This window comes from Hyla sarda, chromosome 3 (assembly GCF_029499605.1).
Source record: "Hyla sarda isolate aHylSar1 chromosome 3, aHylSar1.hap1, whole genome shotgun sequence".
Lineage (NCBI taxonomy): Eukaryota > Metazoa > Chordata > Amphibia > Anura > Hylidae > Hyla > Hyla sarda.
This window is the reverse complement of record NC_079191.1, coordinates 366,843,443-366,866,707: the sequence shown is the minus strand read 5'-3', so window position 1 is coordinate 366,866,707 and position 23,265 is coordinate 366,843,443. Positions and strand designations below refer to the sequence as shown.

The following is a 23,265-nucleotide window of genomic DNA, read 5'->3' as shown; positions in this document are numbered from 1 at the left end:
ATTTTACTTTTATTCTGTTTTGAATAAAAAAAAAAAAACAAACAAGGATAAAACCAGTATGTGTGACAGAGTGCACGTATTCCCTAATATTACAGGGATCGCCCTGTTGTATGATTATGAACGGTGCTGCAATACACCGTGTTCAAGCAGTCTGGCACAGTGAGGTTAAACTATAACTAGCATGCCTCCCTCGACATGTTTCGCCGTAACAACGGCGTTGTCAAGAGGCTATTGAGGCAATGACTAAACATCATCAGAAGTGGCCCCTTATCCATAACCACTCACAATGCACGTAGTATAACAACGGCGATATAAGCCAATGAGCTGTGCACATATATAGATCATTTCCGGGTGAAAACCACCTTTACCTATCACCAGGTAGTTATGTTTGATAGGTCACTCACCCGTTTATGTCATCATTGACCTGCGACGGCATATTGAGTCTGCGATGCATGCCCAGTCTCCAGAACGGGGAACTATTTATACTCCGTGTGAACTCTGTGCGTGCGCACCTGTGACGGACTCAGTCACAGCATTTTATAATTTTCTCACTGCGCATGTCATAGACCTTGCGCATGTCAGGGAACTTAAAGAAAAAAAAAGTAGACAACCATATATTCACCATTCTCCAAGTGACTAAGTGACATATATATATATTGTTGCCATTTCTAGCCTCAGTAACTGGCTCAGTGATGGGAAACAGAGGGTGGTTATTAATGGTACTTATTCTGATTGGGTGACTGTTACTAGTGGGGTACCACAGGGGTCAGTCTTGGGTCCTGTCCTATTTAATATACAGTATTCATTAATGACCTTGTAGAGGGGTTAAAAAGTAGCAATCTTTGCAGATTATAATAAACTCTGTAAAGCGGTAAACACAATAGAGGACAGTGCACTGTTACAAATGGATCTGGATAGGTGTGAGGTTTTGGCTGGGAATAGGCAGACGAGGTTCAACACTGATAAATGTAAGGTAATGCACATGGGGAGAAAAATCCGGGCTGGGATTATGTGTTAAATTGGAGAAAACTTGGGACGACTGACATGGAACAGGACTTAGGAGTCTTAGTTAACAGTAAATTTAGCTGTAGTGTAAAGTGTCGGGCAGCTGCTGTCAAGGCAAATAAAATCATGGGGTGCATCAATAGGGGCATAGATGCCCATGACAAGGAAATAATTCTACAGCTGTACAAATCACTAGTCAGACCACACATAGAATACTGTGTACTGTTCTGGGCACCAGTGTACAAGAAAGATATAGTGGAGCTGGAGAGGGTTCAAAGACGGGCAACCAGAGTAATACGGGGAATGGGAGGACTACAGTACCCAGAAATATTATCATAATTAGGGTTATTTAGTTTAGAAAAAAGAAGGCTTAGGGGAGACCTAATAACTATGTATAAATATCAGGGGGCAGTGCAGAGATCTCTCCCATGATCTGTTTATACCCAGAACTGTATCTATAACAATGGGGCATCCTCTACGTTTAGAGGAAATAAGGTTTCTACACCAGCACAGATGGGGGTTCTTTACTGTAAGAGCAGTGAGACTATGGAATTCTCTCCCGGAGGAGGTGGTCATGGGGAACTCTGTAAAAGAGTTCAAAAAGGGGCTGGATGCATTTATGGAGAATAATAACATCGCTGATTATGGATACTAGATTTATAGGGACAGAACGATGATCCAGGGATTTATTCTGATGCCATATTTGGTGTCCGGAAGGAATTTTTACCTCTAGTATGAGTGTTTTTTTGCCTTCCTCAGGATCAACTCAACTCAGTAGGGACTCATTAGGGATATAGATTGAACTTGATGGACTCTGGTCTTTTTTCAACCTTATGAACTATGTTACTATGTTAGCCCATACTGTCCAAAAATCCTGGGGATAATGCATGTTTTTTTTAATTTAATTTTATTTTATTTATAGTGTAAATGAGGCTTAGTGAATTGTGTACTATACATGAACCCTTCTGTACAAGAGAGAAAATCCACAGCAAAGCAGGACTGATGTAAGAAATCAATCGCCATTTATTGAGACTGTATCAAATTCATTGTTATCACATATTAAAATAAGTTATGTACAGAATATACAAACAAGGGGGAAGGAGGTCACTTATTCAGTTACTCAGTGGAGATCTATGGTGACGATGTAGAGTTTGTTCCGCTCATTGTAATACTGTTCTTGTCACTCAGGGTTCTGGTCACGGTGCTAGCAGGGGCCTGCAGAACTTTTCTAGACAGCCTCATTCTACCATCTGTTGGATCCCGGCCAAAGTATTTTACCTGTTAGAAAAGAAACAAAATGTAGTTTTTTTTGGCCAGACAAAACATTATTATTTAATGTACTATATTTATCTATTAGATAGCATAAATTAAGCAGAACAGAATTTCTCTTTATTCTATTTAAAGGCAAACATCTTTTTTTATAAAAAAATATTAAAAATGTAAGATATAATAAATATCATTTTTATTATATATAAACATATATAAATAACCGTAAATAACCGTATCTTTTTAGTTCTTTAGTAAGTAGGCATTTAAAATCAAGCTCTTAATTAAATCCATTAATAACACGTGTGCACCATGGGGGAGATTTATCAAAACACGTGCAAAGGAAAAGTTGCGAAGTTGCCTGTAGCAACCAATCCGCTCGCTTCTTTAATTTTTTACAAGGCCTCTGCAAAATGAAAGAAGCGACCTGATTGGTTGCTATGGGCAACTGGGCAAAATTTTCCTCTGCACAGGTTTTGATAAATCTCCCCCATGTGAACTTCTAGAAGTAGTCTACTGACAAACATCTGAATGACACACGCTAAAAAGGGTGTGACTTCCTCTCGCAGCTCCTTAGTAGTGATTGTGTTGAGTGACAAGAGGAAACCTTCATAGCTTACACATCGTTGCCAGTGTGTGGTGAAGGTCTCTCATGCTTCATGTGTATGTTTCCTATAGTACGGAGCAGGAAACACTGTTTTAGGACTCATTTCATCTAGATAGCTCTTGGAATCAGTTTATAATATAGAATTAAAGGGGTTGTCTGATAAAATAATCTTATCCCCCATCCACAGATTAAGGGATAAGTATCTGATCGCACGTGGTCTGACTGCTGGGAACCCCACAATCTCCAGAACAGGGTCCTGCTTTTAGCAACAGCGCCCACTCCATTCATTTGTATGGCAGCGCCAGATATGTCCAAGTCCAGCAATCGTGCATTTCCTGCGCTCCCACTTTCAATACTCATTGTCAAAGAACCAGGGCCCTGTTCTGGGGATCGCAGGGGGTCCCATTGGTTGGACCACTCATGATCAGATACCTACGTCCTATACTCTGGATAGGGGTTAAGATCATTTTTAACCCTTAAAAAACCAAATGTAAGTCATAGTTCTCTAATACTTAGTGCACCAGGACATACACTTAGGTTATGAACACAGAGCAAGCACAAGAGCTGCGCTCACTCCATGACCAGCAGGTACCAGCTTCAGACGGGAGCTCACCGCTATAGGAGGATTTCAGCAATCCTGCTATGTCCGCCATTAACGCTTTAGATGCCGTGATCAATACTGCCGAGCACTTACTTTTTGGAAGACCTGATCAATAACTACTGGGGAATGAGAGAAGTTCCCCTGGTTTCCCTAATAAATTGTACAATAGCAAGCACTTTACCTTGAAATGTATGTATATCTATAGCTACTTTAAAAAATGTTTAATATAAATACCTGGATCTGTTGATCAATTTCGAAGCCCAGTGCACTCGGATGCTGTATCTGAAAAACATTCAGAATAAATCTCATCATTGCCCATCAGGACAGGATGCTCAGATGAGTTAACTTTAGAGACTAGTTCAACTGCATGGACTATAAAAACACTGCTGTCTGTCCTTTTTTTAGACACAAATACATGCAGTAAATGCAGTGACAATTCTTTATTGAAATATTTGAAGCATACTTACTTTGCGATGATCAAGTTGTGAATTATGAAGCAAAACAGGAGTCATATTTGGGTAGAGCTTAACCATCACTCCAATATCTCTAAAAAAGGAAAGGAAACCATATCACATCACTGTATATCATGGTAAAAAAAACACCATGTAGTGCAGAACAGCCATGAAAAAAGGAACAAGATATATAGCGGTAACAAATTGGCTTGGAAACCTTGCAAATATTTATTTTATAGGCGTCAAATGAAAAAAAAGAGCATAATATTGAAGGGAATCGGTCAACTCTATTACCTGCTAAGAGCTGTAGAAACCGTTGGATAGCAGTAGGGTATAATAGCAAACTGTACCTTACCTGCAGCTGATGCTGGTTGCCAAACTAATACAATTGCCTTTTTATTTCCCTACCAAGTGTCCAAGAAGCAGGGCTGAGCTGCCCAAGTGCCACGCCTTCTTGCTCGCCATCACCTTCCAGCCCCTTCTTGATAGAATTACAGAGCCCTGTACATCAGCTTTGTGAACTTTTAATGTTCATATCTTAATCATAACCTATAAAACCTCAAGAATAAAGTCCCACTTTACCTAATCTCTGTTATGGTGGCTGTATATATGGCGCCAAACTCCAGCTGGAAATCTTGCTGCAAAACAAAAAATCATTTAGAAAGGAGAAAGCATGAAGTAGACCATGATAATAGACTAAAGAACATCAGGGTGAGGCTTACGTCATCTTTACAGACGTCAGTGATAAACTCCCGGGCCTCCTGCATCGCACTTGGTGTTGGGGCAAAAACAGAAAATACTTCTTCATCTAACTGACTTACGGTCACTCCTACAGAGAAAAGATTTATAAAGACTATCAAGGTCAATTCCACTCAAATTAATAAAGATCAAGATAAACATCCAATGTCATAAATATCTGTCAAAAGAAAATCTGTCAGTTTCTATGCTACTCTATCTGAGGGAAGAATAAGGAAGTGGGGAAGGTGATGAGCTTGGCATATAGTTGGCGATGGTCTTGTAGCCCATTCCAGCCTTGTGTAGATCTACAATCTTGCCATTTGACATCCCTGGGCAGCTCTTTGGTCTTAGCCATGGTGGAGAGTTTGATTGCTTCTGTAGACAGGTGTCCATGGACAAAGGACCAAATCACACTTTTATATGGGGCAATATATATATTATACAATGTTTTGTTTGCACTATTTGCAGGAGAGACTGTATAGAACTACTGTAAAATTACTTTAGTTAGGGCTCTAGGTTTATGGCTCTGTGAGTTTACAGGGATTTCTATGCGAATGGCACCATTTACTATGGAGCATTTTAGAAGGGTCTACAATGTTGATGGCACTCTGCAGAAAGCATATGGAGAACTACTACATACGGTTACTGTCACTATATAGCAGTGTTATTCTGTTATTCTTTGGTGGTTTATTTTACTATGTGGCCATGGTGTGGAGGTGTGAGATGGTTTTGGCAAGGGGAATTATTTGATCCCTCTATGACTATCACTTAGTGGTAAATCATCATACATAGATTAGTGTTTGTAACAGGGCAAAATACAAAAACAAATGAAAAACACAGGGCAAATGTATGTTTTATTTTTATTTTTTTACACAGCATGCTGGGATACTAGTGTAACTGCGATAATACATGACAGAAAGAAATTGGCAGGGGCATCGGAGACTCTTTTCTGGCTCTGTGCTGCCTGCTTTCCATTGTAGGTTCTCTCAACCAACAATACATCCTGGTGTAAGGGACAAACTGCAGGAAACAGTATGTCTCTTCCAATATAAAGTTGTTCTCAGCAAGGACAGCCTAACTTAAAAGGGAAACCGCATCATCCACACTAACCTGTCTATACAGGCAAATAGTGCTGGTAATGCTGATTCTCCACCACAAAACTCCCCAAGGGAGTCAGGGACCACCTTTTAAATAAATTGATTCAAAATACCGGGGCACAAAGGCCCAGGGCACAAGATCCCTTTAAGGGAAAATAAACTCCCTTAAAAATGTAACTTTTATTTATTATTTCATATAAAATATTAACTCAGTGACAAAAATTGTTAAAACTTTATCATAAGGTTCCAGATGTCTCAGTTCCTTGGGGCAAACCCCATAGTGTATAGTGTAGGGCCCTGCAGAACCCCCTTATAGCTGGAATACCTTGATGCAGTTTAAAAACAAAATAATTTGCCTCCCTCTACTAGTTTCGGTGCTTTAGCACCGTCCTCAGGAGGAACAATAGGCAAAACAATCCTATTGTTCCTCCTGAGGACAGTGCTAAAGCACCGAAACTAGTAGAGGGAGGCAAATTATTTTGATTTTAAACTGCATCAAGGTATTCCAGCTATAAGGGGGTTCTGCAGGGCCCTACACTATACCCTATGGGGTTTGCCCTAAGGAACGGAGACATCTGGAACCTTCTGATGCTAAAGTTTTAACAATTTTTGTCACAGAGTTAAAGGGGTATTCCAGGCAAAAACTTTTCTTTATATATCAACTGGCTCCGGAAAGTTAAACAGATTTGTAAATTACTTCCATTAAAAAATCTTAATCCTTCCAATAGTTATTAGCTTCTGAAGTTTTCTGTCTAACTGCTCAATGATGATGTCACGTCACGGGAGCTGTGCATGATGGGAGAATATCCCTTGCATGATGGGAGAATATCCCCATAGGAGCTGGACCGCTCCCGGGACGTGAGTAATCAGAAAGCAGTTAGACAGAAAACAGCAACTCAACTTCAGAAGCTAATAACTATTGGAAGGATTAAGATTTTTTAATAGAAGTAATTTACAAATCTGTTTAACTTTCTGGAGCCAGTTGATATATAAAAAAAAGGTTTTTGCCTGGATAACCCCTTTAATATTTAATATGAAATAATAAATAAAAGTTAAATTTTAAGGGAGTTTATTTTCCCATATAGGGATTTTGTGCCCTGGGCCTTTGCACCACAGGTTTTTGAATCAATTTAATACTGATTCTAACACAGTTTACCCTTTTCAAATCCATTGCGCCATTCTGGAGATTATACAACACTCCCAATATGCACAATTATCTTCTTTGTGCACTGGGGGCATTTCCAGACCCTTGGTGCACCCTTCTGCCCACCCAGCGGTTCCTTGTAATCCAGCCTCCTTCATAAATATGCATTTTACTCTTTTCAGCACGTCGCCTATATGTGCTGTGTCCACATCATGTACGGCCCTGGACCACGAGCATGCATGAGCCGCTTCCCCGAGGTCACAGCATGTATCGGTGAAGTTCTGGAGAGAAGAAAGTATTTATAAAGGGGGCTGTTTTACAAGGGCGATGCGGGATGCAAGAACGGTGCACCAAAAAGATCATTTACATCTTTGGAGTTTGGTATATACTTCCGGAATAGCGCAACAGATTTGAAAAAGGTAACAACATCACATGCACAAAGGCATAAAACTGAGGCACTGACCTGTTTCAGCTTGAAGTTTTTTTAAATTATATCCCCCAGGTCCAACAAATCTGGTTCTCTTGGATAACGGTACCTGGACAGTTTCTAGGGGACAAAACAGAGATATGAAATTGTAGAATTGATATTGTAGAAAACCATCAGACAAAGCTCTAGCACCGAGTTTTCCAAACAGTGTGCCTCCAGCTGTTACAAAACTACAACACCCAGCATGCCCGGACAGCCAAAGGCTGTCCGGGCATGCTGGGTGTTGTAGTTTTGCAACAGCTGGAGGCACACTGTTTGGAAAATACAGCTTTTGCATCTTACCACTAGTAAAAACAACAACTTTGGTGCAGAGTATTGGAGGCAGCATCTCTCAACTTTGACTCAAACATGGCTCAATTTGCATAGCATCGATCAGATTAATCCGCACTCTAATAGTACAGCTTGCCTGAGCCAGCCTGTATTAGCAGATGTACTATGGTAGGCATGGAGGCCTGGTAAAGGCCTCCAGCTGCCATAGTAATGGATTGGCACCCGTGAAACAGGTCATTAAGCCATTTAAATGCTGTGATCACTATTGATTGCAGCATTTGAAAGGGTTATAGGACCGAAATCAGCATGACAGTGGTAAGTGCCATCTGCATTAGTGGTAAGTGCGAATCATATTTCATACATATTACACCCCAGCCCGCATTTCGATGTACCAGGTACATTGTTTTATGGGAAGGGGATTAAGCCATCCAGCAACCAAACAAGCGGCTATGCACACTTTTGCACCCTATTTGTTTTTACAAGCCCAATCTAAAATAACATTCATCAGCTCTACAATTGTCTACAATTTTGACTCTTTAGCATTACTGCTGATCTATGCATTTTTACAGTAACAAATTCCCCCCTAGTAAGTAGAGGAAGACTACATTTGTTAGATTTGCAAAAAAGTAGTAGAATATGGGAATATGGCTGCAAGATCTAACTACTCAGGGTTTGCTTTTATTTTTTGGGGGTGTACAGTACACGTACAGTATCCTGCGCATATTTGGTGCACAGGATTCGAGGCTGCAGAGTTCAATGTAAACCATATTACTAAACAAAGCTTTAAATCTGCATTTTCAAATTCTGTGCATCAAATATGCACAAGATAACAAGATACTGTACATGTCAATAGACCATTAATCTATTACCTTGGAGACTTATAGGTTGGCATAGAAGCGGTAGACACAAAATCATAAGAAACAGACCGTAAATTTACAGGTAGAAAAAGTAAAGAGCAGTACTCATAGGCTCCACAATAGATATTCTTGAATGCAATAGTCTGTTGATAGAGAAAGGCTTTGATAGAAGTGGAAACATTGGTGGGTGTTCGAGATACGGCTGAATAAAGACATGCACGTGCATTGATATGCTGACAGCCACAAACCTTTTTTAAGATGGTGAATTGCTATCATTATAGCAACTAGGTACACAAAGATACCTTTGAGATTCTGCTACTCTTCTCCAGAGCATCACACTTCACTGGATTTTAATTTACTTCCAATTTAGCCATTCACTCTAAAAACAAATAAGCCATTACCTATTACAGGACTGTTTTCTTTCCGGTTTTCTCTTGGCTTTGAAATTCTTTTATTCATAATCTGTAAGATTTCTTTTTTTGCAACTAGAGATAAAACAAGAGTATTAGAGAAGGAAGGTTACAGGGTTTTTCTGTGCTAGATTTAATGATGACCTATCCGCAGTACAACTGAGCATCCGACTGGTCAGCTGTTTGCCAGCGCCATGAAGCCCACATACACAGAAAACAGAGCTGGAAGCCAATAGCTCCATACATTATGTAGAGGCAAAGCTGGGTCACTGCAGCTCAGCTCCCACAGAAATAATTAAGACATGAATTGGGCTGTATAGAGGAACTCTGGCATTAACAATTTATTCCCTATTTACAGGATAGGGGATAAGTATCTCATTGTGGTTGGCCCCACGATCTCCTGCCTGGCTAATTCCATGCACCGCGATCAGATATTTATTCCCTATCCGGTTGATAAGGGATATGTTTTTAAATGGGTACTCTCATGAAATTTTTTTTTATTATTATTATTAAATAGATTAAGTTAAAATAAAAAAGTTTCTAATATAATTTATTTAAAAAAAAAAATTTAAATGTGTTTTTTTTTTTTTTACATTTTAAAACCTGGCCACTAGGTGTCACCCTATATGTCTCAGGATTACTTTCCCCCCCCTGATGTTCAGCACGTTCGGACCAACACTGGCTGGGCAGTGTGGTACAGCATGGTCCGGAGTGCGTGTTCACAGCGCACTCTCTGCCTGTATAGGAAACATGCGTGCGTGGCGCACAAAATTTAAATATCCTGCCCCCCTGCATCTCCCTCTCCTTATTCAATGCAGCACGCAAGCTGCAGTCTCAGGAGAGAGAGGAGACGGGCACACACAGCATACAGGAAGACTGGCGGAAGTGAGCCACGGCCAGGCTTCAGATGACATCGTGCCTGCCGGGGCCGCCCACTTCCTGCCCTTACCAGAGAGCTCAACTCTGGGCTCCTGCAGCAGTTGAAAAAAAAGGTATTTTATGGGGATTTGGGGGAAAATAAAGACAGGGATAGATGTAGTTAGTGTCAGGGACAGATGGAGAGAGGGAATTGGGAAATTTAATTTATTGATAGCTACTCTTTAAGTATCGGAGTTTACCTTTAAAAATAGCATAGGGTACACCATCAATGTGTGAATGGTGCAAGCCTATTATTAAAAAATAAATAAAATAGGCACTTGAGACATATCATAGAGGCATGTCAGAAGTTTTGATCAGTAGGGATCTGGCTGCCAAGAACCCCAACAATTGCTAAAATGAACAGACAACAGAACTCTGCAGAATGAGTGGTGTAAGGATTCACAGAAAATCCATGGAGGAGAACGGATGAAGAATGTTAGTTCAACAATATACATGGTTTTATTACATGTCTACAGCATAAAGAGATGCAGAAAATCATACCGCTAGCTTGCTGGATTGCTTCCATGACAACTTTTAGCGGTAAACCTGGGATCTTAATGTCCGCCTATAAAATGAAAGTAAATGTGTTTTAACTTCATAAAACTTTATTGTAAAGGAATAAAAAAAATTTACATAAAAAACAGGAAAACAAAACTTACTTGTAAAGCAGTTATACCTTTGCTAGTGCCAGCCATCTTAAAATCCATATCACCTAAGTAATCTTCAATGCCCTGAAAATATACAAACACCATGGCCCAGGTTATCACTTTTTCTGAGACAAATTAATCTGTCAGTAAAGTAAAGTACTGATATTATATCATATGCCAGGGGATTATTTTGTAGACACAAACAAAAGGTTTGGTTCTCCAGCTTTTTAACAGGAGCTGGAGAACCAAACCTTTTGTTTGAGTACTATTGACGGTGAGACTGCTCTGCAGCATTGACTCTGGGCCTCGGAAGCATATTCCGTTCCCTGTTAGAAGGCATTCAAAGGTGGCAAGCTGACCCATTGTTTTATACTTTATACCATTTAGACTAATTATTTTGTTCTGTTTTGGTACCATGCTAAAGCCATAATTGTGCTGCAAAGGTAACCAAAGGGTTAAGAGTTAACAGTACATCTGCTTAACATGTGACATATGATTTCCAGTACAAAGATGTAGCTGTATTCTTACTGTATATGATAGACTATGGAAAACCACTGAACAGCATGTACAATCCGTCAGAAGGCGCATTTATAATAATGCATCTACTGGTAAACACATTCTGCAGTAAAACCATCAGCAGTGAGTAAGAAGTCGTGGGCGGAAAAAGAAAAAGCGTCAAGTACACAGAACTAAATGAGGCTTAAACAAACTGGGACATACAGCCAGTCTGCAAAATATAGGAGAGAATGAGAACCCTCTGTAATAAATGAAAGATGTGTCCAATCCTAAAATCATCCTGCACAACACATTTAAGTGAAGTCTTAGTACACAACAAGTTGGTTGTATATTTCTCCTAACAACCAGTGGAAATCATTTCAATTAAATTCAGAGGTGTTCATATCATTCAAAAAGGACCTGTGGTCAACCCGATAAAAGTAGGTTTATTGGGTTAGGGTGCCCTGATCAAGTCTTTTTATAGTCTCTTGATACATCCTTTTGTTCCTGAGATATGTGGGTTTATAGTTTGTCTGACAATTCAGGGAACCAGTCACATGGGTGCGAACTTAATTTAATAATGGGAGTGACTGGGTGATGGGCAGGATTATACAATCAGGGGGTGTAAATGGTAAGGGGCATGCCTGCCTAATATACTCCCCCTGACTGTATAACCCCACCCATTACCTGATAGCCACTCCCATTATTGAAAATAAGTTCACACCCATCTCACTGCTTCCCTTAATTGTTAGACAAACTATAAACTATAAAACCTCACATCTCAGGAATTGAAGGGCATGTCAAGAAACTGTAAGAGGTGTGTGATAAGGGTACCATTAACGGACACTGTCAGATGCAAAAACGTATTTGTTGCAAATGATAAAAATAAAAACCTTTTGTAATATGGTTGTTCAAACATTTTTCAATATTTAATAAAAGAAAACTACTCCTGAAAGTCCCCATAACTACTGGGACACTGACCAGTGCTCAGGCAGCATCAGGCATGTCCATGAGTCATGGACAAGAGATGACTCATGGACAAGGCTGCATGAGTAGACACACCAATCACCTCCCACCACAAGGGAGGGACATGCCCCCTCTCCCTGAGAGGATTTCTAACACTGTAAGTTAATGAAAAAAATTTTTTTGTATGCACCGTAAAATCTCTCTCATAGCCTTCATTGGGGGACACAGATACTGATGGGTATATGCTGTTGCCACTAGGAGGCGTTGACACTAAGAAAAAAAGTAGGCTCCTCCCTGGCAGGATATACCCACCCACTGGAAGTGATGTAACCAGTTTTGTCACAAAGCAGCAGAAGCCAACAAAAGAGATATGTCCGAAGGACCCTAGAAAGGAATCCCAGATAAAACCCATCTAACTGGGGGAAAAAAAAATGACCCGGACAAGACATGAAGAAATGGGTGGGTGCTGTGTCCCCCAATGAAGGCTATGGGAAAGAGATTTTACGGTGAGTACAAAAACCATCTCCTTTTCTCGGTCGCTCTTCATTGGGGGACACAGATACTGATGGGACATACCAAAGCAGTCCCTGGGGTGGGAAGAACAACCACCTGAAAAAGGGAGCCCGTCCAGAGACTGAACCCTAGACATCCATAAGGCTCACGGACGAGACCCTGGGCCAAGAGGTAACCAAGGCCAGCAAACTGAATGTCCGGAAGGTCCCACCGACTATGGAGATAGACTAGGACATAGAAACTCTAAACCAATAGTCCCCATAGAGAGATAAGAGGGTCACCTCGGAAGCCCAATGGGCTGTAACCATCCTGGAAGGAGGTAGAAAATGCACTCCAAGGAAATCACAGAACCAGACAGAGGGCTGGTAAACAAAAAGAAAAAGGGAATGACAAGAGAACCCAAACCAGAGAATCAAGTGAACCAAAAGAACAGGACAGTAAAATGCCCCGTAGAGCAGGGGTACGCCTAAGCAAAAGGTGAGCACAGTGAAGGAGGAGACCAGAACCTCTGGGAAAAAAAGGATGAGAGAGGTGAACAGGAGGAGAGAGGCATGGTTTATAAGACCAACGACCTGACCCAAAAAGTAGCAGGCTCCAAAACCACTGTCCCAGGGGCACGCTGCGAGCACTTGGGGGGGGGGGGGGGGGGAAGAGTGGAGAGTATGATGCAGAACCTGAACATCGGGAAGAACAGGACAAGGAAACCACGTCTCTGTGTAGGCCGAAATAGGCCAGACTGGCGTAATCCGTCTGCCGGAACGCACTCCATCCCAGGAGTACATGGAACTCGAGGGAGAAGGAAAAAAACAAAACAAACGCTAAACAAGGAGCGGAACGTCCTAAGAAAGGAGCTCCCCAAACACCGGAGTGACCGATGATAGAACTGGGGTTCCCAAGGCTCATGGAGGCCCCATCCCAGTAGGGTGAGCAAACCCCACATCCGCAAGATGCTCCGGGCAACCTACTTCTATGTTGAGACAAGAAGTGTGGCACAGAAAGACTGCCTCACAAAAGGGATTGTGTAACAATCTGGGCAGGAGCCCTGCACATATCAGAGACCACAAACAGCACTAAGACCTGAAGAAGCAGGAGGACCAAACTAGAGAAGGGGGCACGTCACCCCTGCCCAGGAGGTTGACCTTGGACTCCGGTGGTCCAAACTGACAAGAGTACGCTGAAGCAACATCCCTTCGGGACAAGAACTGAGAGGGAGACTAGGGGAAACCAGCTGGGAGTTTTTATATTTTGGCACATGAATGCTACCCAGAAGACTGTTGCGTCAGGGTCACGTAACTGACATCATCCAAGTCGAGGATGCAAATATCCTTCCAGAGAGACTGTACCAAGAGGAGAGCTAGGGCATGACCCAAACAACAGATGGTGGTGATTCCAGCCGTTACTGAGCTATACATGATAGCATAGACTCCTCCAGCAGGTCGGGGCAGTCGGGGCAAAATTCAAGCACTGTGCCAAGCCCCCGGTCACTGTACCCCCTGTGGAAGGGGAATTGCCAAAGTACGCTAGGTACTGGAGGAGCATGCAAACATGGCCCTGCAGCAAAGGGTTGAAAGCACTGGGCGAACATAGTCACCTCAGGAACCCTTTTAACAACAATTGCCAAAGTAGACCTGCTACTGAAGGAGCATATAACACTGCTCTGCGGCAATGGGATAAAGCACTGGGCGAACATAGCCACCTCAGGAACCCGGTGACCACAAACCGAGGTATGGAGGAGCCATCTGAGACCCCGGAGGGATCTGAACCCTAGACATTGGTGCTGGGTAAGATACAAGACTTCCCAACTAAAAATGCAAGGGAGGAGTATACGTAGCAACATACAGCATTGGGAGGTACACCTCTTAGAGCGAAACCCTGGACCCTATGAAAAAAAGGGGGGCCTGAAGCTGTGTCAACTTCTGACAGAGCAAATGTCCCACAGTATGGAAAACAGACATAGTACCAAGCGGTGTGCCATAACTATGTTCTCAGCAGACCAACGACACGACCTAAGAAAAGGGAAACAAAGGGCTGCCGGATCTGCGAAAGTCCATTGAACCTGCAGGAAACGTCCACACCCCATTGTCCAATAGTGCTACACTCCAGGACTGCAGTCGCAGACAGAAGGGAGGAAGATGCATGTAGTGTAGGAAACCATGCAGACACAGACAGACTCACTGGTATAAGTTCCAATGAACCATAGAGTCACTCTTTCAGGGACCCCACATAGAAGTGGGTCACTGGACACCAGCAGCGGGAGCGGCAGGTATGGGGTAGGAAACCTAGCAGATTAGAAAAATCATGAAGACATAGGCTAGCTAAATAGCAGAGGAGAAATGGAACACACTGTGTCACATTGTTCAGAACCACACACAAAGTGGGTTACCAGACGTCAGCTGAGAGAGCGGCAGACATGTGGTGAAAGACCTGGTTGAGTAGGGAACCCTGCAATCCACAATGTGGAGCATTTGATGGGGCCCATGGACCACACAGGGTCACGTATATGGAACCTCACCTAGGCAGTGGGTTACCTGAACTCCCGCCGTTGTGCAGGAAGGAGAGTCGATGCAGTAGTAAACCATGCAGAAGACAGACTGGCTGACCGGCATAAGATCCCTGAACCTGCAGGGTCACTCCACTGAGCCTTTCCACCGAAGGTGGGATACTGGAGGGTGGCCAAGCTGATGGGTGACCTGGCGGTGTAGGAGATCAGGCAGACCAAACACTGGCTGACTGGCATACAGTCCCTCGCACCTGCGGGTACACTCTTCCAGATTTCACACACCAGGAGCCAGGAACAGGAAACTCTAACCATACCCACGGCAGCCCTGCGATAGGAGACCTATGGCAGTGGAAACCGTGTGCGTAAATGAAGAAAGAGTAGTCCAGCAGTGCCTTAAAACGTACAGCCTTTATTAGATTTTTCTAATAAATCGTGCAGACAACGGTTTGGCTTAAAGGGGTATTCCAGGCCAAAACTTTTTTTTTATATATCAACTGGCTCCGGAAAGTTAAACAAAAATCTTAATCCTTCCAATAGTTATTAGCTTCTGAAGTTGAGGTGTTGTTTTCTGTAACTGCTCTCTGATGACTCACGTCCCGGGACGTGACATCATCATTGAGCAGTTAGACAGAAAACTTCAGAAGCTAATAACTATTGGAAGGATTAAGATTTTTTTAATAGAAGTAATTTACAAATCTGTTTAACTTTCCGGAGCCAGTTGATAGATATAAAAAAAGGTTTTGCCTGGAATACCCCTTTAACGATAGGGTGCACCTCCAGATGTTGGCCAGTGACTATAATGTGACCACAGCACAGATAGGTGATCACTGTGCCCCTGTGTCGCATGTGGGAGGACGGGGAGGCCCAGGAGTCATGGGTAGTATCCTCGCCATCTTCGGAGAGCAGGGGAGGCTGAAGAGCCATGGATTGTGTCCCTGTCTACCTGTGTAGGCTCCATAGAACACACTGGGTCCCTTCATTCGGACACCACACACTTGCAGTGAGGTACTCCAGCCGCATATACAGAAGTCATGTGATAAGAGGCAGGCAGCGGAAGAACCACACAGACCACTGTCTGGTTTACTGGTATGGGTCCATAGCATACACTGGGTCACTCCTTTGGACGAGTGACAGGCGGCAGAGGAAACCATGCAGACCACTGTCTGGCTTATTGGTATCATGCAGGGTCACTTCCATGAAGACCTTGCACTAGAAGTGGGCATCGGGAGCACCAGCCGCGTATGCTACAGACATGTTTTCGGTGACCCGTGGAGAAGGGATCTCAAGTACACTCTTCCGATGGGTGACCAGAGGTAGAGAACACCACTGCTCCGGTTCCCCATCACCCTCCCGGGAACAAGAGCCGCATGGTGGACTCTCTATGCCCAGGGGCAGCCGAAAAAGACTTATACATGACAGAGGAGGAACCTCGATAGGGTCCTTGGCGCCCACCAGGAATGCCAATGCACCATCAGGCCTTACCCCGTTAGGGAGGGACTGGAATACAGCCTCGGCATGGCAGAGATGGCAAAGAATCGTTCGAATTTAGTCCCACAGAGTGAGAACCCTGTAGAAAAAAAAAAAAGAAAGGCAAGCCAGAGGCTTACCTAACCGGCATAGCTAGGAAAAAAAATCCAAGAGGCCCCCAAGAAAAGAATACGCAGTCAAAATGCAATCCCCAGGCAAGGAAGAAATTGCAGACCAAAGGCTGCAATGGCTATTGATCACTACAAGAGGGAGAACACTTGATTGTAGCGGAAAAGGCTGCGGCCATGGGGTACAGGGAGGCGCCCCAAACCGCCGGCAGCTGCCGTGAGACAGTGGCCAATGTAGCTCCCGTTGCCCTGTATAAGTCGGCTGCTCGCCACATACCCCTCCAAACTAAGACAGACTGAAGGCGGGAAACCATTATTGTAGGGGGACCCCCAGGATGAACGGGCAGTGAGAACTCCTGCACCTAAGCCTGAAGATACCCAGCTCCCTTGCTTCCCAGCCCCAGTGTAAGGTGTCAGAAAAACCTAAAGAGTGGAGACCAGGAAAGCAGCATGGTCCCTATGGGGCCCTAAGGTATGGGAGCCCAGGAAGGGAGAAGAAAAGGGGGGGGGGGGTACAGGTAGAGGGAATACTTACCTCATCCCGAAATACTCACCCTTAGATGTCTTCAGCCAGCTAGTTGTCGCCTGCATCATTCCAGGCTGCATAAGCTAGACGAGCAGGGACTGAATGGGGACCCGGACCCAAGGTACTACACCAGGCACTGGCCGTTGGTGAGAAGGGGTTAACAGTGCATACTCTATGTCCTGTGCCCCTTCCTCGCATATGGGAGAACAGGTAGCTCCATGCTCCTGAACCCCCACCTGAAAACAAGGAACAAAAAGGAAGAAAATACCTAAATACAGCCCTAACTAGATAACATCAAAAAGACCAGGTCTGGAGAATTCCAGACCTGCACCTGCCTCCTACTGACAGTAGCTAAAACTGGTTACCTCACTTCCAGTGGGCCGTATATCCTGCCAGGGAGGAGCTGACTTTTTCTTCTTAGTGTCAGCACCTCCTAGTTGCAACAGCATATACTCTTCACTATCTGTGTCCCCCAATGATGGGCGACCAAGAAAGCGTTATTTTTATCATAAATATAGGTGACAGAGGCATAAAAATAAGATTTACATGGTCAGGATTGGGTACTGAGTAACACTTATTTATTTATAAAAAATTTTGTGGCATCTGACAGGAACGCTTTAAGCTATAAAATGATTGTTGACTCCTCTTTAAGATACAGTACCAAAAGATGTTGTACTTACTAGTATATCAGTCAGTATCCGATAATCATCAATTTCGCCAGGTTTTTCTTGGCTGTATTTTGTAATTAAACCAACTGCAACTCCAGCAACAGGAGCAGATATAGGTACTCCTATAAATTACAACACAAATTTAGCACCAGTAAAACTGAATACACATAAGGTCGACATTTATAACTCTAGCTGGGTTCATTCACTGAAGATCCAATGAGAGATAGGGGAGGCCTAATAAATGTTACAAATAATGTAAAATGTTAATCTCTTGCAAGAATTAGCTGATACCAGTGATATGTAAATTGGACACAGAAGAGAAAAAACACTACACAAATGCAAGACCTGCATTTGTGTCAAATTTATTTCCTGTTCTCAGTAACAAATACTTGATACACTGGATCAGACACACCCAAAAACCTCATATGACCTATAGTAGAACCGCTACCATATGCACAAAATGACTGCAGAATGTTCAGAACAATGCAGCTCATACTCACAAGTCAGTGGAGGCCATAAATCTGACCTGACATAGACAATAAATTACACCTCTGTATTTAACCCCTTGGGGACGGAGCCCATTATGACCCTAAGGACGGAAGCATTTTTTGCAAATCTGACCACTTTAAGCATTAATAACTCTGGGATGCTTTCACTTATAAATTTGACTCAGAGACTGTTTTTTCGTGACATATTATACTTCATGTTAGTGGTAAATTTTCGTCGATACTTGCATCATTTCTTGATGAAAATTTCAAAAATGTTATGAAAAAAATAGCAAATTTAGCATTTTTATAACTTTGAAGCTCTCCGCTTGTAAGGAAAAATTTTTTTTTTTTTTACACTAACAGGCTGGTGTAGCCCCCAACTTTTCCTTTTCATAAGGGGTAAAAGGAGAAAAAGCCCCCCAAAATTTGTAGTGCAATTTCTCTCGAGTACGGAAATACCCCATTATGTGGCCCTAAACTGTTTTCTTGAAATACAACAGGGCTCTGAAGTGAGAGAGCGCCATGCATATTTGAGGACTAAATTAGGGATTACATATTCTACGCCAGTGATTCCCAAACAGGGTGCCTCCAGCTGTTGCTAAATTCCCAGCATGCCTGGACAGTCCGTGGCTGTCCAGAAATGCTGGGAGTTGTTGTATTGCAGCAGCTGGAGGCTCCGTTTTGGAAACACTGCCGTACAATATGTTTTTCATTTTTATTTGGGGGGGAGACAGTGTAAGAGGGTGTATATGTAGTGTTTTACCCTTTATTATGTGTTAGTGTAGTGTAGTGTTTTTAGGGTACATTCACACTGGCGGATGTTTACAGCAAGTTCCCTGCTAGGAGTTTGCGAATTTACTGCAGCCCAAACTTGAAGTGGGAAACTTACTGTAAACCTGCCCGTGTGAATGTACCCTGTACGTTCACATTGGGGGCAAACCTCCAGCTGTTTCAAAACTTTTGCAACAGCTGGAGGCACACTGGTTGGTAAACCTTCAGTTGGGTTCTGTAACCTAACTCAGTATTTACCAACCAGTGTGCCTCCAGCTGTTGCAAAACTACAACTCCCAGCATGTACTGATCGCCAAAGGGCATGCTGGGAGATGTAGTTATGCAATAGCTGGAGGTACGCAACTACAACTCCCAGCATGCCGAGACAGCTGTTTGGGCATGCTGGGATTTGCAGTTTTGCAACATCTGGAGGGCTACAGTTTATAGACCACTGCCCAGTGATCTCCAAACTGTGACCCTCCAGATGTTGCAAAACTACAACTCCCAGCATGCCCAGACAGCGCTTTGCTGTTTGGGCAAGCTGGAATATGTAGTTTTGCAACAGCTGGAGGACTGCAGTTTGAGACCACTATATAGTGGTCTCTATCCTGTAGCCCTCCAGATGTTGCAAAACTACAACTCCCAGCATGCCCAGACAGCAAAGAGCTATTTGGGCATGCTAGGAGTTGTAGTTTTGCAAGATCTCGAGGGATACAGTTTAGAGACCACTATATAGTGGTCTCAAACTGCAGTCCTCCAGCTGTTGCAAAACGACATATTCCAGCATGCCCAAACAGCTGTCTGGGCATGCTGTAAGTTGTAGTTTTGCAACATCTGGAGGGCTACAGGTTAGAGACCACTGTAGCCCTCCAGTTGTTGCTAGGCAACTTACTGGCTTCCGTAGGATCCAGGGAGCCGTCCTCTTCTGCCGCACGTCGATCTCAGTCGCCGTCTGCCGATCACAGTCGCCCGGAGGGGTAAGTGGACGTCGGCGTTCGGTCCCCCATTCTGCCCCGCCTATTGTGGGTTGGCAGGACGGGGAAAATGAAAGTAAACCCCCCCCCCCCCCCCGCTCCCGATCTGCTATTGGTGGTCGCGTCTAGACCACCAATAGCAGGGATAGGAGGGGTGGCACCCCTGCCACCTCACTCCTATCCCTTCAGGGGATCGTGGTAGTCTTTGACAACCGCGATCCCCGTTATATTCCGGGTCACCATAGACCCGTAATCGGCGCAAATCGCAAGCGTGAATTCACTTGCGATTTGCGCCGATCGCCGACATGTGGGGGGGTGGGGGTTGGGATTCTGATGACCCCCTAGGCATTTGCACGGGGTGCCTGCTGATAGATATCAGCAGTCACCCCGGTCCGGTCCCCGCGCGGCAGGGACCGAAATTCCCATGGGCGTATGGATACGCTCTTCGTCCTTAAGTACCAGGATGCAATAGCGTATGCATATGCCCTTCGTCCCCAACAGGTTAAAGGGAAACTGACAGATGGATCAACCCCACTAACCTGAATATACAGGTTGTAAGTGTGGGTGATCGAGTAAAAAGATATATATTCCTTAGTCCAATCCGTTCAGCTGTTCCTGAGATATAGCACAATCTTTCAATATGCAAATTAACTCCTAACTAAACCAGGGGAGGGTTTGAAGACTGTCGCTGTGTTCTGGGTCCCGCCCAGCTCATAAAAATTAATCTCCTCCTTGATAAGCAGAGCGGCGCAAAAAACACCCAGAAGACAGCAGCAAGGGTGCATATAGTCTTCACCTCAAATGGCATTTTCAGGAAGGTTATTCCAATTTTAATGCAACTTGGTTGAAATGTGCACACAAAATAATATACCGTATATACTCCGATTTTTCATGCTGAAAACACCCCCCTCGGCTTATACTCAAGTGAACTCTCCGCCCTCAGTGGTCTTCAACCTGCGGACCTCCAGGGGTTTCAAAACTACAACTCCCAGAAAGCCCGTGCAGCCATCGGCTGTCCGGGCTTGCTGGGAGTTGTAGTTTTGAAACCTCTGGAGGTCCGCAGGTTGAAGACCACTGCGGCCTTCGACATCATCCAGACCCCCCACCCCCTTTAGTTCTGTACTCCCCTCCGCTCGGCGCTTGTCCGGTGCTGCAGGACTGTCCGGTGAGGAGGTCGTCTGGTGGGATAGTGGTTCCGGGCTGCCATCTTCACCGGGGAGGCCTCTTCTCCGCGCTTCGGGCCCGGCCCCGGAATAGTCATGTTGCCTTGACGACGACGCAGAGGGACGTTCATTACCAACGTCCTTCTGCGTCATCGTCAAGGCAACGCCTCTATTCTGGGCCCGAAGCGCGGAGAAGAGGCCTCCCCGGTGAAGATAGCAGCCCGGAACCACTATCCCACCGGACGACCTCCCCACCGGACAGTCCTGCAGCACCGGACCAGCACCGAGTGGAGGTGAGTACAGAACTAACGGGGGTGAGAGGGGGCTGGATGATGTCGAAGGCCGCAGTGGTCTTCAACCTGCGGACCTCCAGAGGTTTCAAAACTATAACTCCCAGCAAGCCCGGACAGCCGATGGCTGCCCGGGCTTGCTGGGAGTTGTAGTTTTGAAACATCTGGAGGTCCGCAGGTTGAAGACCATGATGATGACATGTGGTGATGATGACAAGGGGATGATGAAGGGGGGGGGGGGGGGGGATTATGACAAGGGGATGATGAAGGGGGGGTGGGATGATGACAAGAGGATGATGACAAGGGGATGATGACAAGGGGATGATGACAAGGGGGGGGGTGTGGGATGATGACAAGGGGATGATGACAAGGGGATGATGAAGGGGGGGTGTGGGATGATGACAAAGGGATGATGAAAAGGGGATGATGACAGGCAGTGATGATGAAGGGGGGGGATGATGACAGGGTGATGACGACAGGGTGATGATGATGAGGGTGTTAATGACGGGGGTCTGGATGATGACAGGGGGGGGGATGATGTATTTCCCACCCTAGGCTTATACTCGAGTCAATAACTTTTCCTGGGATTTTGGGGTGAAATTAGGGGCCTTGGCTTATATTCGGGTCGGCTTATACTCGAGTATATACGGTATGCCGCAAGTCACCGTGTAAACTGCAACATGTATTCTTATTGAAAACAATAGGTGCGCATTGCAGAAATGTTTTGGCATGTATTTATGTATTTTGTGCAGCATGCTTCTCTCCCCAGCCTGACACTCATTGCACTAGACAGGCTCCATTATAGTCTATGGTCACCTGCAAATTGATAGTCTGAATGCCGAGTCAGGTGCCCCACCTTGGTCAGTGATTGGCTGAGCGGCAACGTGACATGTTAGACCCTTACCAAGGTGTTTTCTAGTGCCTGGGCCCAATATGTCATAGAGCTGCTCAGCCAATCACTGACAGAGTCAGGACAATGATGCGGCCAGTGATTCGCTGGGCCCAGGAAGCAGGAAGAAGACCGCATTGGGTACCGGAGCAGGATATTATGGGCACTGTGGGAGTACTGGAGGTGAGTAAAGGTTATTTTAAAAAATATATATTACACAATGGACATAGTTCTAGAAAAAAAAAAAAAGACTCCTGTAGGATAACCACTTTGAAATGCTTTTTTACCTGCATCCATTAAAGCCAAGGATCCCCCACAAGCAGATGCCATAGATGAAGAGCCTAACAAGCAAAGAAACAATTGTGTTTAAAAGCAAAGACTGCATCAAAAAGTAAATGTATATCCTAATCATTTGCATTTACACAGTTTTTGTTTAAAAAAAAAAAAAAAAAAAAAAGTGGGTATGCAGCAACCAGGATAGATTCTTACGATCTGTCATAGGCAGATTGTGACAAAATGTCCTAAAAACTTCTTTATAAAATATCCAAAAGGACACTAATAGACACTGAAATAGCTTATACCAGGGCTGGACAAACCACAGGAACTAGATAGCTAATCTTTATATAATACTTTTTTAATTGAGGTATATGAAAGTTTTCTTTACCAGACAAGAGAATGGACAGAAAGAACAAAAATCCCTAAACTGGCTCCTGGAGTGATCTACTTGCTTCTAAAGTATAGAACAATTTCTCCAGCACAGGATTGGACATTTTTGGCCCTTGGTAGTTAATAAAAATAAATATTTTAAAATAAATACTAGAATTCTGCCATATTTCTATAGTGAACATATATCACTATAGACCAACATGTTTATTGGTCACTTTTTTTCATCACTTCATTTACCAAAAACTTACTACCCACAAAACAG

The 23,265-nt window shown here is 43.9% G+C and overlaps 1 protein-coding gene across 1 annotated transcript in view; it reads right to left on the bottom strand.

The window, feature by feature from the left end:
• Positions 1-2,005: 2,005 nt before the first annotated feature.
• PNPT1 (polyribonucleotide nucleotidyltransferase 1) overlaps positions 2,006-23,265 on the bottom strand; it is an 80,051-nt gene continuing 58,791 nt past the window's right edge. The window contains exons 18-28 of the mRNA XM_056567719.1: positions 22,625-22,678; positions 17,775-17,884; positions 10,512-10,583; positions 10,354-10,417; positions 8,926-9,009; positions 7,374-7,457; positions 4,654-4,760; positions 4,514-4,569; positions 3,947-4,025; positions 3,714-3,761; positions 2,006-2,283 (exon numbers count right to left, since the gene is read on the bottom strand). Of these exons, the coding sequence (XP_056423694.1) occupies positions 2,137-2,283; positions 3,714-3,761; positions 3,947-4,025; positions 4,514-4,569; positions 4,654-4,760; positions 7,374-7,457; positions 8,926-9,009; positions 10,354-10,417; positions 10,512-10,583; positions 17,775-17,884; positions 22,625-22,678 (905 nt within the window). The 3' untranslated portion in view covers positions 2,006-2,136. The remainder of the gene's footprint in view (positions 2,284-3,713; positions 3,762-3,946; positions 4,026-4,513; positions 4,570-4,653; positions 4,761-7,373; positions 7,458-8,925; positions 9,010-10,353; positions 10,418-10,511; positions 10,584-17,774; positions 17,885-22,624; positions 22,679-23,265) is intronic.